At 40.1% G+C, this 13,062-nt stretch overlaps 2 protein-coding genes across 2 annotated transcripts; one reads left to right on the forward strand and one right to left on the reverse strand.

Annotated features, from left to right (window-relative positions):
- LOC138019168 (uncharacterized) lies at window positions 1-8,401 on the forward strand. Its single transcript, XM_068865865.1, has 5 exons — window positions 1-1,379; window positions 1,905-2,001; window positions 3,358-3,434; window positions 4,201-4,884; window positions 7,536-8,401. Exons 1-5 carry the CDS (start codon window positions 746-748, stop codon window positions 7,577-7,579), a joined length of 1,536 nt encoding a protein of 511 aa, XP_068721966.1. The 5' UTR covers window positions 1-745; the 3' UTR covers window positions 7,580-8,401.
- A 676-nt stretch (window positions 8,402-9,077) lies between these two features.
- On the reverse strand, window positions 9,078-12,475 carry LOC138019167 (uncharacterized). The gene has a single exon (XM_068865864.1). It carries the CDS (start codon window positions 12,403-12,405, stop codon window positions 10,195-10,197), a length of 2,211 nt encoding a protein of 736 aa, XP_068721965.1. The 5' UTR covers window positions 12,406-12,475; the 3' UTR covers window positions 9,078-10,194.
- Between the last annotated feature and the right edge of the window lie 587 nt (window positions 12,476-13,062).

Raw genomic sequence — 13,062 nt, forward strand, 5'->3', positions numbered from 1 at the left:
ACGAAATGTTCAATGTCATTTTGAGGGATGGCCAGGAGATCAAGGCCATCCTCGGAGACCCAGGGGCTGTTTATTGCATTGGGGCACAGAAAGGTGTAAACTCGCGACAAAAATGCGACGAAGAAAAGAACAGATCGGCTTGGAGTCGGCTTTCCAAACCGTTCTATACTTTTCTTCGTCGCCATTTTGTTTCGTGAGTTAACACTTTCGGGTAGACTTCCATACTGATCATGAAGTGACGGAGGACAAAGAACCACTGTCATTCTGATTAGGCGTCTGCCCTTGGGTCCCCTTGAGGATGGACCAAGCTCTATTATTTGGAATTTTGTGACACTACCTCGGTCAACGACTCATTTAAAATTGAACATATTAGAAAACCAACTAGTAGGTAACTGACTGATTTTGTTGTTTTCAATCGCAGACAACTTGCTGTCATGTCAATGAGTTCTGTGGTCAAGTGGAATTGTTTGGGAGAATATGCAGTGGCTTACCCAGGGTCTGTAAATACCTTGAAAGCAAACCTCCAAGCTCAAGCATCAGTTCAGCAAATCATTTCTCCACCAGCAAAATTAGCATTAGTAGCTCTACTCCCTTTGAAGAAAGCAGCAGTATCGAGGAGAGCGTTAGTATCGAAGACAGCACCAGTAGCTCAAGTCCTTCTAGTACTATCATTCCCAGCTCATCAAGAAACAGTTCCCTATCTTCTACCATTGTGAGCACAAGCCTTTCCAAGTCATGGCCAACTATGGTGACCTCAGCAATTACCGCCATGCCGGGAACCGTCTGCCCCTACAGCACCCATCACATTCTGTACACGACCGCAAGTTTGACCCCATGGTGGTCATCTTATAATGTTCCTGAGGCTTTCCGTGAATGGCTGCTGAAAGATGTCCAAAAGTTTTCTAAATGCCATTATGGTACCAAGTTCTGCGCTTTGAATCAAAAGTGCATCCCTAATCATGAGAATTGCACCATCCATCTTACCAATGACATGCTGCGCAATTTGACGAGTACACCGTGGTGCACAAAGTGCTCTCCTGGTAAATTCTTTTGTCCATCATACATGCAGTGCATTGGTGTCAACGAAACTTGCTCTTATGAAGACCTCTTTCAGTGGCAGAAAAATAAGAACTCCAGCATTGGGTTATTTGGCATAGTGTGTGGAGCTAACGAGACCTTCTGTATTGAAACCTTGAGCTGCATTCCTAATACCACTGCATGTGAAAAAGAAATTGACTATGTTGCCAGTCGAGAGAAGGCTGAAATATCGTGCAAGCAGGGTGAAAAGTTTTGTCCTTACACTTCATCATGCCAAAACGTGTCAGATTGTAAAGGAGCTCCATCTCGGAACTACACACTGCAAGATGATTATCTAGGAGGTAGGAAGCTTGTACATATATTAAAGGGGCTGTGTCATGCAAAATTGTGTAATTTCATGACAGTCCCAGAATTCCCAAAAAGTAGAATGAAACATTGACCACTTAAAATCGTTGAACAACATAATACAGCAAAAGGAAAGAGAAGCATGGATGGACCCAAATGGACAAGATTGAAACCGATTGCATTTGGAAAATGTCGGCCAGATGTTTTTCAAGTTTACGGCAAATCTCCTGGATAAAGGTCGTTTTTGCTTTAATAGAATCATCTTGTTTGTGATGTAACTATAAGTTTATCAGTAAAGGAATTCTACATTACCATTTTAAAGTTTAAAGTCTTGATAAACTAAAGATGCCCCCTAAACACGCTAAAATAATGTGACATACAGTGGCCCAATTAATATCCAGAAAAGCCACAGAATTTGAATAACATAAAAGGTGGGCCTGGGAACTCAAATTGAGTGCATACCTAGCAAAGACTTCAACTGTTTCTGTTTGTCTAATTGAAAACTTTTACTTAATCGCTAGGGTGGGCCCATCTTTGCCAGATGCAAAATCTAATATGTCCGGCTGTTTCTCATGCTGTGGTGAAATGTGCTGAAGCTCGGGACAAGTTTGATTGCAAGTAAGTTGAAGATTAGTTTTGGCCAAAAAACAAGTGTTCTTCCTCTTATATGATGCTTGCAAGTCTGGTGGCACAAAGGAACTTCTCACATCTTTTCAACTTGTCTCAGTGAGCTCTCAAATTCCAATCAGTTTCTCATCTATCTCTCTACTACAAAATCTGCTAAGTTGTCTTTTGGCCTTCGTTCTTTTCTCTGCAGTCACTTTTTCAGTCTCCCACCTTTAGAATGTGACTGACATTATTCTACTTTTCTTTCTCTTTCCTTTGCCCAAGGCCTCTATACTTGGGATTTCCAGCAACCCCTGGTTGATGTTATTGTTGTTGACTCTAAAGATCTCTAGTTATCTCTTTTTATGGTTCACAGCACTTGTACATGTATATCTTAAAAAAAGGGTTTCATCTATTTAAAGTGTAACCATTATGTAAGTTGAGTTCACATGGGCTTTTCAAAGAGCTGAGTTGCACATGAAATTATCTGCTTTTAAAGAGCCAGTTACTTTCTTGTAGATAATTCCAATACAACTGTGAATCCTACCAAGAAATATATCATACATCAAACAATCAAAAATTGTCTAAACCAGTTAAGTTCAGACAACTGTTTGGTTCAGCAGTTTGCAAGCAACTTTCTTGACGGCAAATGTTTGGCCTCAAAATGCAGGTCCAGTTGACCATTATTTTATCATACACATTTGCCCAGCTTATCTTTTAACCTCCTGAAAAAACCTCATTGTAACCCACATACTACTAACAGTAGAAGAAAGAGGGTGGAAAGGAGACAAGACCATTAATAGAAGGGTCTTCTCGTAAACAATAATTGTTCTTCATCTTTACGAAATAGACTGCGAGCAGTCCCTTGATAAATCAGTTGAGCGGCCCGCTTTTCTGAGGCGGTCGTGTTTTGTCATGCAAACAAACAAAATGACCGAGGGAGGCTTTATTTGTTTGCATGAAAAAACACGACTGCCTCAGAAACAGTGGGCCGCTCAACTGATTTATGAGGGGACTGCTCGCAGTCTATTATGAAAAGACGTGCAAATATGACAACCTCTGGCAACAGCGGCGTCTGACATTTGCAGACTGCAGACAAATAGTGCTGATAAACAGTATTTAAGTCTAAACACACATTTCAAATAGCACTGATAAACAGTATTTAAGTCTAAAAAAAACCCATTTTAAAACGTTCTTAGACTTAAATACTGTTTATCAGCGCTATTTGTCTGCAGTCTGCACTAGTCTGCAAATGTCAGACACCATGGCAACAGTTAGGACCTTGATCCTTTTTTGTTTACTTTCTTTCCAAAGTCTCAGTTAGTTTAAAATACAGTGTGATCATTATCTTTCACTTTTTTGTTCAAGTTTTTGTCCAGATGGACACACATTTTGTAAGGGAAATGGCTTGTGTCAGGAAGAAGGAAAGCCGTGCTGTTCACAAGGTAGGCATGGAGTCAAGAGTTGCAAAATCTGTGTTAGTGCTATGATGAAGACCAGTGATTACACACATGTAGTCCGTAATTACTGTATAGTTCTCCAAAAAAGAGGATTGTTGCCATACTCTAAAGTTGTATAGAATGAGTACTGTAATATTATTTGACCTACCATAGTATTATTGATATGCCTTTCAAATCTGAATCATTGGCTTCCAAGGCTGATTTAACAAACCAAGCATATACCTCAGCTTAAAGGCTTGGAGTGTAGGATTATCTCTGCTCTTCTAGGCATGACCAGAAAAAAAGTGTTTGTGTTTTCATGTTATGTGCGATTCTGTTAAATGATCAGGAAGCATCATCAGTTTCCTTGACTCAAAAGTCAACAAAGTAGTGACCAGAGAAAGGGCTATATTTAGCCTTGTGTTTTTCCCTTTTCAGTTTATTTTGTGCGATCTCAACCAAATAGACCAGAGGCATTCCCTTCTACCGGGTATGTCAGTCGAGTTGCATTCTTTTTTCTTCAATCAAGTTTTGTCATATAAATGAAAGAAACAGCAGAGGGACGCTTTCTTTGTCCTCTAATCCTTGGAAGCTGTTTCTTGTAATTATTGTGGACAACAAATGATTGATTTGAAAAGTAGCTGGCTCAACTGACATGGGACTGCCAGAAGTCTAACAAACAAATCTTCTGCTATTCAACATTGTCTGCAGTTGCACGATTCCTGTATATATTACTTACTTATCCTTGATTTTTTCTTTTTTTGTTTTAAAGGTGAAGAAAAATGTGATTTTAGCAATTCTTGCAGCACCCCATCGCAATGCAAGAATTATTCAAACTTATGTGAACTTGCAACATCAGGTTACATGTTCAACTTTACATTTGAAGTGAACTTTAGTGCAATTCAAGGAAATGTAGAGGGTTTCAAGAAAAATATCACAGAGATAATTATAAATGCCACTCGGGTTTCATGTATTGCTGGTATCAACGCATCACCTGGAAGCATAAATGTGTCCTTCATTTTGGTCCCTACAAAAGGACAAGCTCCAGAGGATTTCCAGCAATCTGTGTCTGCACTACAACGTGTGATTGAGTCTGGTAATTTCATTGTGACCCTACCATCAGGCCAACCGGTTACAGCAAATGCTGTGTCATTGACAGTCGAACCAGTAACTCCACTGACAACACCTCCACCGACAACAACTTCTCCGACAACAACTTCTTCATCGCCAAAACCAACAGATTCTGATGCATCAAACGAGAATTTAACTGTAATCATAGTTTGCAGTGTGGTTTTTGGACTTTTGTTCTTAGTAATCATTGGAATTATCGCTTACTGCATTATAAAGAGAAAAAAACAAAGTGGAAGGATATCACCCACGCAATCACAGCATCTCAAGGATGCAGACCAAGATTCTCTGGAAATGCGTGGTCGTTACAGAAAAGTAGATCACCCTGGTGAGTTGTATGGAATTTTTTTTTTACTTTGTATAGTATCAGTGAATGAAATGATATATGAAATGAATCATGAATATAAAATTATTGAACTGCAAATATGAAATCAAGTGAAGCTATGATTACTAAAATTGCGTTCACAACTGCTAGGATCAAAGCTTCAATTGATTTGTATAGTACGCTGTCATTGTTGTAATAATGCTGGGCCAGGTTGTTCGAAAGCCGATTAGCTTAATCCAGGATTAGCGTAAACTTTTGTTTCGTGTTTTCAACTTTTTGGTGAAAGGTTGTTTTGCTTATTTTTGTTTTTCAAGATTGACTTCTTCTAATGTAAAGTTTTGCCAAATATCAACGTTGAACAGCATTTAGTAGTGGAGTAATAAACTCCTTGGTTAATTTTTAATCTGGGATTAGCGTTAATCGGCTTTTGAACAACCGGGCTCTGGAGTTTTAGTCAACCATCCTCAAGTGGTGGTGTGAGACCAGATCTTGAAATAGATATTAATTTTTAGCCAATGTTTAAGTTGGTCCTCAATTAGCTTACCTGGCTGTGAGGAACATCTCAGAAGGTCCAAACAAAATCAGTCCAATTTTGTTGTGTCCAGTTCATATCTTTTATGAACACGTGAGCTGATTTAAGTTCGTTCGCCACATGTGATGAACATTGCTCAACCATGACCTCAACCTCAAATTAATTAACCCAAATATTATTTTTTAGTGTTATCTTTGATGAAGGGCTAGCACTTGATTATGGATATATTGTCACTTACAAATGTTTTTTTACGGTGGTTTATTTACCTTTTCAAATTCTTTAGAAAAACCACTCCCTTCCGATGCAGAACCATAGTTTCTTTAAAGGGAACCTCCACCACTAAAACAACAAAAGAACTTTAAACCACAGAACATAACGCTAACATTTAAAATTGTTCGAACTCTTTCCAATGAAAGCGTTTGTATCCGAAAAAAATGACTTTGAAAAGCTTGTTTTGGTTTTCAAATTTCCTGGGTGCCGCCATCTTGGATAATTGTGACGTGTCGTGGTTGTCCTATTGTTCTGACACAAAGAGCTTTTGTTCTGGAACAATAGGGCAACCGCGACACATCAAAATTATTCAAGATGGCGGCTCCCAGGAAATTTGAAAGCCAAAACAAGCGTTTTCGAATTCATTTTTCTCGTATATATACGCTTTCACTGGAAAATGTTTGAACAATGTTAATTGCAAACATGAGGTTCTGTCGTTTAAAGTTGTTGTTGTGTTAGTGGAGGTTTTTTTAAAGAACTAAGTAGCCCCTTCTTTTGCTGGATAGTTTCTGTCTATTCCTCTTTCACCTGATGTGAAGGAATCCGGAATCCAGCAAATGTGAGGCTTTAATTGGAATCCGGAATCCATCGTATAGAATTCAGAATCCATAGATTTTGATGGAATCCAAGATCCATTTCGGTGGAACCGTAAATTCGGAATCCGGAATGCAGGACTTGGGATCTGGGATCCATTATTCGAGATTTAAAATCCACAGGCTGAGATCTGGAATACGAGAGCCACCTGGATTCTTTTTCATAGGGCGATCTCTTTTCACATTCACACAAAACCTTAGGCCCAGTTCAAACGTCGAACTTCACATGTTCCGAATCTAATGCAAGTGAGAGAAATATATGGTTTTCGCTGTTATGCATTAGATTCGGCACATGCGAAGTTTAACATTTAAACCGGGCCTTAATCCGCAGTTACAAGTTGAAACTTTTAGCTGAAAGTTACATGTATATTCAACGGCACTGCAAAACAAGTTTTAGCAGGTGTTGCAGCGTGTAACGTGAAAGGTCGAAACTCGTTTGGAAAGTTGAAACTGGTCTCGAAATGTTGTTTACATGGCCTTAGCCGGTTTCTGATTGGCTTACGCAGCATAGCGTAACAAGTGAATGAAGGGGGTAGTTTCTAAAGAAACTGTGGTGCTGCGTCGGTGGGGAAGTAGTATACAAAAATTTGGTTTTGTCAACGGAGTTGATAATGTAAATTGGCCACCGTACAGAGATTCTAAAAGCTGACGTTTCGACCGTTCGCCCTTCGTTAGAGCGAATCCGACGAAGGGCTAACGCTCGAGACGTCAGCTTTTATAATCTCTGTACGGTGGCCAATTTACATTATCAATTCCGTTGATAAAATCAAATTTTTGTATATAGCGTAACAAGACCGAGAGAGACCAGTTTCTTGAAGTGGTGTTACACGGTGAAACTCCTGTTTTGCTGCGACCGTTGCAGAAGTAGAAAGCGTGAAACTTTTCTCGCAACGGAAGTTCAAAAAAGTTTCAAGAAACCGACTATTTTACAAGGTGCGATACCTCCTGAAACTTGTTTCGTAGCACCGTTGCACACACGTTTCAGATGAAAGTTTCAACGTGTAACAGCAGCTTTAGTTGTTCTGTCCATATGAAGGTGACTATTTAGATATGTAATGGATGCAACAAAGTATTAATGCAGCATTGAGACTTGAGTGTTCATGTTCTCTGATTAGTAGAGCCAAATTTTGTTTCTAAATCAAGGGAAATCTGCATCACATATACAAATTTTATTTACATTAAAACATTTGATTTTGTTCCTTTATGAAGGATTAATAATAATTTAATTATTATTGTTATTATTATCATCCATTCCTCAGATTCAAATTACAACCGTGCTCTGAAGACAGCCATAAGTTTTTAACTTGATCTCTTGCACTTATGCCGGCAAATTCACTTTACCAGTGTTGGTTGCATGACCAAAGTAGATATCGAACATTAACGTGCTCTGTCTGGGTTTGTGTACGTGAGGAACAATGGCAGTCAATCCACAACATAAAGAAAATGCAGGACACTTCGTATGATATGGGGGGTTGAGGCTTATGGCTTTGGTTCAGATGTCGTTTATTCGTGTGACTCAGTTCCAGCTCTTGCGCTGTGAATATGCTCAGGAAGACTGCAAGGGGTTTGGGAGTGATCGAGTAATCACTTAACAATAAGTTTGTCTCTGTAAAATATAGAGAAGTTTAATGCTTCCTCAAAATGCCTGGTGTATAATTTTTGTGGTCCTCATTTCATGAACTTTGTCACCATCATTTAACGTTCGCTCCATTCGCCACAGAGGCAAGCCATCGTTGAGTTTAGAAAACACCTAAATAACAGAAAATGGAGCGAAAGCGCCTAAGGGGGATGGACTGCAAGCTGTTGTAGATATCTTTTACTGTAAATTGTGCACGTCAGAAGAGTGAGCAGGCGAAAGCGCTTGCGCCTGCGCTAGAAAAAGGCAAGTGTCTTCAAATATCTATTCTAATTCACACTTGTTTTTTTGCTTGCGTTTGCGTCACCTTTTGCGTTGCTAGTGTGAACTGGATTGAGACAAGTGACGTTTTTAGACAGAGAAACGAAATGTCCAATAGTAGTTAGGCACAGTCTGAAGTAGAGTATGATTGTACATATTTAGTGTAGCCTTTCCAGTGCTTATAGTTTAATCAATAAAGTGATTCGTAATAAAAAGAACCATTCTTGAGTCCGTTCCTTTAAAGCGTGGGAAAATGAAAAAGAGCTGACCCTTGATGAGAATATGTAAAGACTTTTTTAAACTCTTTGTTAAAGTGACAGTGCACTCAGCTATCGAGCCGAAAGGGATATTCCAAAGGGAACATAGTAAAAGGGACTGTCATCTCAGGCGCATGCGTGGAGCAATGGAAGGCGCTCGGGCCAACCGATTCATGTCTTCCGGGAGGGAATGGAACCCGGTACAACTGCGCACCAATCCCTGCACTAGTCCCCGTGTTCTTCAAAGAAAGTTTAAAGTGCATTGTTTTATTTTCTGGGCATCTAACAGCCCAGTAACAGCATTTTTTTGTCGGAGGATGATTTTTTCCGTCTGCCCTTTTTTTCTCCCCCATATAATTTTCATTTAAAGACAATTTTTCGTATCCTTTCACTGGCCATCACTCCATTTGCTGTGACAATGTTTCCACGTTTCGAACCACACGTTTGCCATCTCACGCAGGATATATATATATATTTTTACATCAACCAAAGCGTTAAACCAAAAGGCACACACACACAAAGAACGTTTATCTATTTCCAATGAAAATCGGCAGTATTTCAAAATTTATACCAGGGTGCACTCAGATGAGAGATAGTGGACGAAGGAAGCCGGTCGTAGTATGTACTGTAAATAATTTTGCAAAATCTCGCCTCTTTTCAAGCAAGCTCGAATAGATCAATTATTGTTTTATTAAAAACTCTACTATCATAGTTGCTATTTTGTCCATATTCCTCACAGCAACGTTACATGGCCACAACAACTTCACTATATTTGTGAAGCATGGAAAAGTGGCTTTGATGGAATAATGGGTAAGCCAATCAAAAGTCAGGAAGAGCAAGTCTTCAGACAATAATCTAATCCAATCAAAAAGAAATCGATACATTTCGTTGTGTTCAATATTATCTGCAATATGTGTAAGAAAATGGAACTTTCGGATACACTGATGGAAAGTTTTACAAAAGGCGCGTTTTTCAGTATTGTAGCAAAGCAATGGAATACGGAAGATACGCCATGAATGATATCGACGATATCATGAATTGGCGATCAGGCGTCAAAAGGTGGATAACTGCTCTATCCACCGGATAAATCACTATTCAGCGGATAAGCACTAGCAAAACCGATTGAATTATGCCGTGGATAGTGCTTTATTCAGTGGATAACGCTATCCACTCTTGAAGTCTTCGAACAACTGGGGTGTGTGATGGTCTCCGGATCCTTTGATGCGAATCCAATCTTACAATGAAAAATACAAAAACATCGATAACAACACAAACTCGGAATTCAGATTTTGCGAAAATAGACATTTTACAAATTCCGATTTCAACCGGAAATGATGTGAATTTTTGAAAAACACTCCGATTGTTGCAAACACTAACTCCACTTTTTGAATAAGCTTTGGAAGTGTTCAACAATAACAGCTACTTAAGAAATCCATGAAAAGCATCCCTGCATTAGTATATATTCTGAATACAAATTTACAACGTGCCCCACAAGATTTCTTTTCTTTTCTGACCGTAAGCAGTCAGAGAAGAGAAGACTGTTCACGAGTTTTTTTCGGTGATGCTATCGCTCTGGGATTCGAGATTCTAACAAGAGTCGGGGATGATACTAATAATACCTAATAATTATGAAATAATTAAAATTTGTTATAATCCCGTTTCAAGAGCCCGCATTGGACCATGTACTCACGGCACCGGGTGAACTAAAAATTTGAACTGTTTTCGCAGTTGAGCAGGAAAAGAGATGAAGAAGGAGCAAGCCTCTCATACTTCAGACTCGGAAACTATGGACAACCTTGGGGTCCAGCCCATTTCTCTCCTCCTCCATGAATGCGCTCGCATTTTTACTTGCTGAGATTCTTCGACGTGTTCATCGCCTTGAAAATTGCTACTTGCTTTTTGGGCAGAAGGCACCCACGCATGCGAATCCTTAGGATGCCGCTGTAAAGAGGGAAGTGAAGCGTGCTTACTTGTGAAAATGTACTGCCTCACGTCAAGATGGTTGTTGGAACTAAACGTGGGCATTGTGTTGCCTCGGTCACGAGGCAATGACATACTTTCATTTTCCACCGTTTTTCTATGATAAAGTTCATCACTGGAATTTCGCCGAGTTGGCGACTTCGACGGAATGGTACCATTTGGTATTGTACCCCTCCCATCTCGTCGAAGAGAGGTGGTTTTTCCTCCATCACAAGCTCTGCGCGATTTCTTCTTTTTGGAACGTTCACCATCGCCTTTGCTAGATGAAGGTAAAGGAACCTCTGGTTCCGCTATAAGTAAGTTCAATTGTCGATAATCTCCATGGTGAAACAATTCTTCACTGGAATAGCGGCGACTGGGTATATTTCCTGGAAGCATACCGTTTGGAATTTTAACACGAGAATCTTGGTGATCAATTTTGTGTTTTTTGCGTTCTATTGGAGGACGTTTGCCTTCGAGAACGTCACGCAATCGTTCACTGGACCTGCGTGACACACCAGTAGCTTCTGGCTTGGCACAGTTGCATGGTAAAGTTCCACTTCCACGATAACACAGCTCCTCACTAGAATTCCGTCGCGGAAATGTATTTGTGTCTTTTGCAAATTTTCCACGCTCCTGTTGCAGATCAAAAACTGTTCTCCAATTTGTGTCACGCGACTTTTTAGCTGGGTAACGTAACGTTGTGGCCTCATCCTCGCTGCTCTGAAAGGTGCTAAAGCTAGCTTGCCGATGAACCGTAATTTCCCTTGACCCCAAGGAAATCCCGTCAACAGAAGATTGTCGAGTTGGAATTTCGACGGAGTGGTTGGCGTTGCTTTCCTCGTCTGTACTTTCTTCGCTTCCATCAACAGGACTTCCGGTGTACATTGTCGTGACAACAGGCTGAAGACAAGGCCTGTCAGATTGGTTACCATTGGTTCGTATACTCGGTGTTCGACTTGGAGGCCCTCCTCTCATAGAGCCATTTAAGCTGCGATTACTAAAAGAGATGCTGTGACCAGCCGCGCTAGCCCGTTTGAGTGCTTGCTGTCTGCGGGCCGCAAGCCTGTATAAATGTTTCTCTTCCGTACGGCTGATGAAACAATAGTAAAATACGAGACAGACGACGAAAGCGACAAGGATAGGTCCAAGAAACACTGCTAAATAGAACCAGACCCGCGGCTTGCAATGCCAAGTAGCAATAAGCTCATTATTAAGATAAGACGTGCCAGATGACTTTTCTGGGATTTCCAGAACTCCCACCTCAGAGGAACTGAACAATAGCTTTCCGGAGCACGTTTTCTTCACTCCAGCGCTGCAAACATATACCGATGAGGACAGATCGTAAGATTTTCGATCTATTTTCAAGTCAAATTTAATCCTTGCATAGTCCTTGTCTCCTTTGAAGTATTTGAAAAGAACAAAGTAGTTTCCCGACTCGAGGATGTTTACGCTGTATGATATGCGCGTGGGTTTTACTGTTGGTTTATCATTCCGCTTATCTCCTCTGATGCCCGACAAATCATCGTTATTTTCGATCCACTCGTTCAGTCTCTTTTTATCCTTGAAAATAAACAATTTTAACACACTGTCAGATTCTGCTTTTACGGTAATAGCTGACCCCGCCAGCAAATAAAAGCCCTTATACCAGTAAGGACGTTTTGAAATAAATATTTCAGCTGATATGTTTGTTGCTTGCAGCTGGGGACGAGTTGTCAGGGACTTCAAAATCCAGAGGTTTCTCTCGAAAGCGTCCTCACCGAGAGAAATTTCCTCACAGAAAGCCGTCGATACTGAGATCATCCTGATGTCTCCCTCAGCAAGCACGTACTTTTGCGAAAGAAACATTGAAACGTTCAAAATGAGGATTATTAATGCTATGGCGGCTGATAAAATAATGAGCATGGATATTCCAGAACAGATGCAAACGCGAAGTCTGAACCGCTGATAATTCATATATCCCTTTCCATCGATATTTTCTGGAATATAAACGACTTCTGCTGTCGGTGTCGCCATAACGAACAAAAAGATCCCAGAGGAAAGAGATCAGAGTAGTTAAGGCATTTACAGTACTATGTTAGTGAGACGTTTATGGTGAAATTGACACCACTGTCAATTTCTATCGCGAATATCACATGTTAATCAACAAGATTAGAAACCGAAAAGCAGATCAAGTTGCTGTATGATATCATGGAAAAATACGCCGACAGAAACTAAATTTTTCTCCGAGATTCTGAGCTATTTTTATGCCTATTAATTCGTAATTGCAGAGGACTTCAAGTATAAACAAATGTTTCCTTCCAGCCACGTTTGTTATCATGGAAGCAATCCTCAGTTTGATAATTATCTTGATCCACCGGAAATTGTTTTGCCCCACCTATATTGCTGGTTTCATGCCTAGATTTGATGATGTCTGTATGTAAAAGAAGATTTTTTTTTCTGGAGGTGAGGGTGGGGTGGTATAGAGGTACAGGGATATCTTATCCATGAAATGACGATGTTCGTCCTTTTTATTGATGAAAAACTGCTAACTGTGTTCATGCGGGGTCCTTTGGAATCTTGGATCGCTTTTTTCCAGATGGTGAGCCCGGGTAGTGAAACGAGAGAATCCCTCATATTTCCAATCTCTCCGCCATGGGATTGTGTGTGCCAAAGAAGCTTGGTTTGATGATA

The sequence above is a fragment of the Montipora capricornis genome, chromosome 10 (assembly GCF_036669925.1).
Source record: "Montipora capricornis isolate CH-2021 chromosome 10, ASM3666992v2, whole genome shotgun sequence".
NCBI classification, from domain to species: domain Eukaryota; kingdom Metazoa; phylum Cnidaria; class Anthozoa; order Scleractinia; family Acroporidae; genus Montipora; species Montipora capricornis.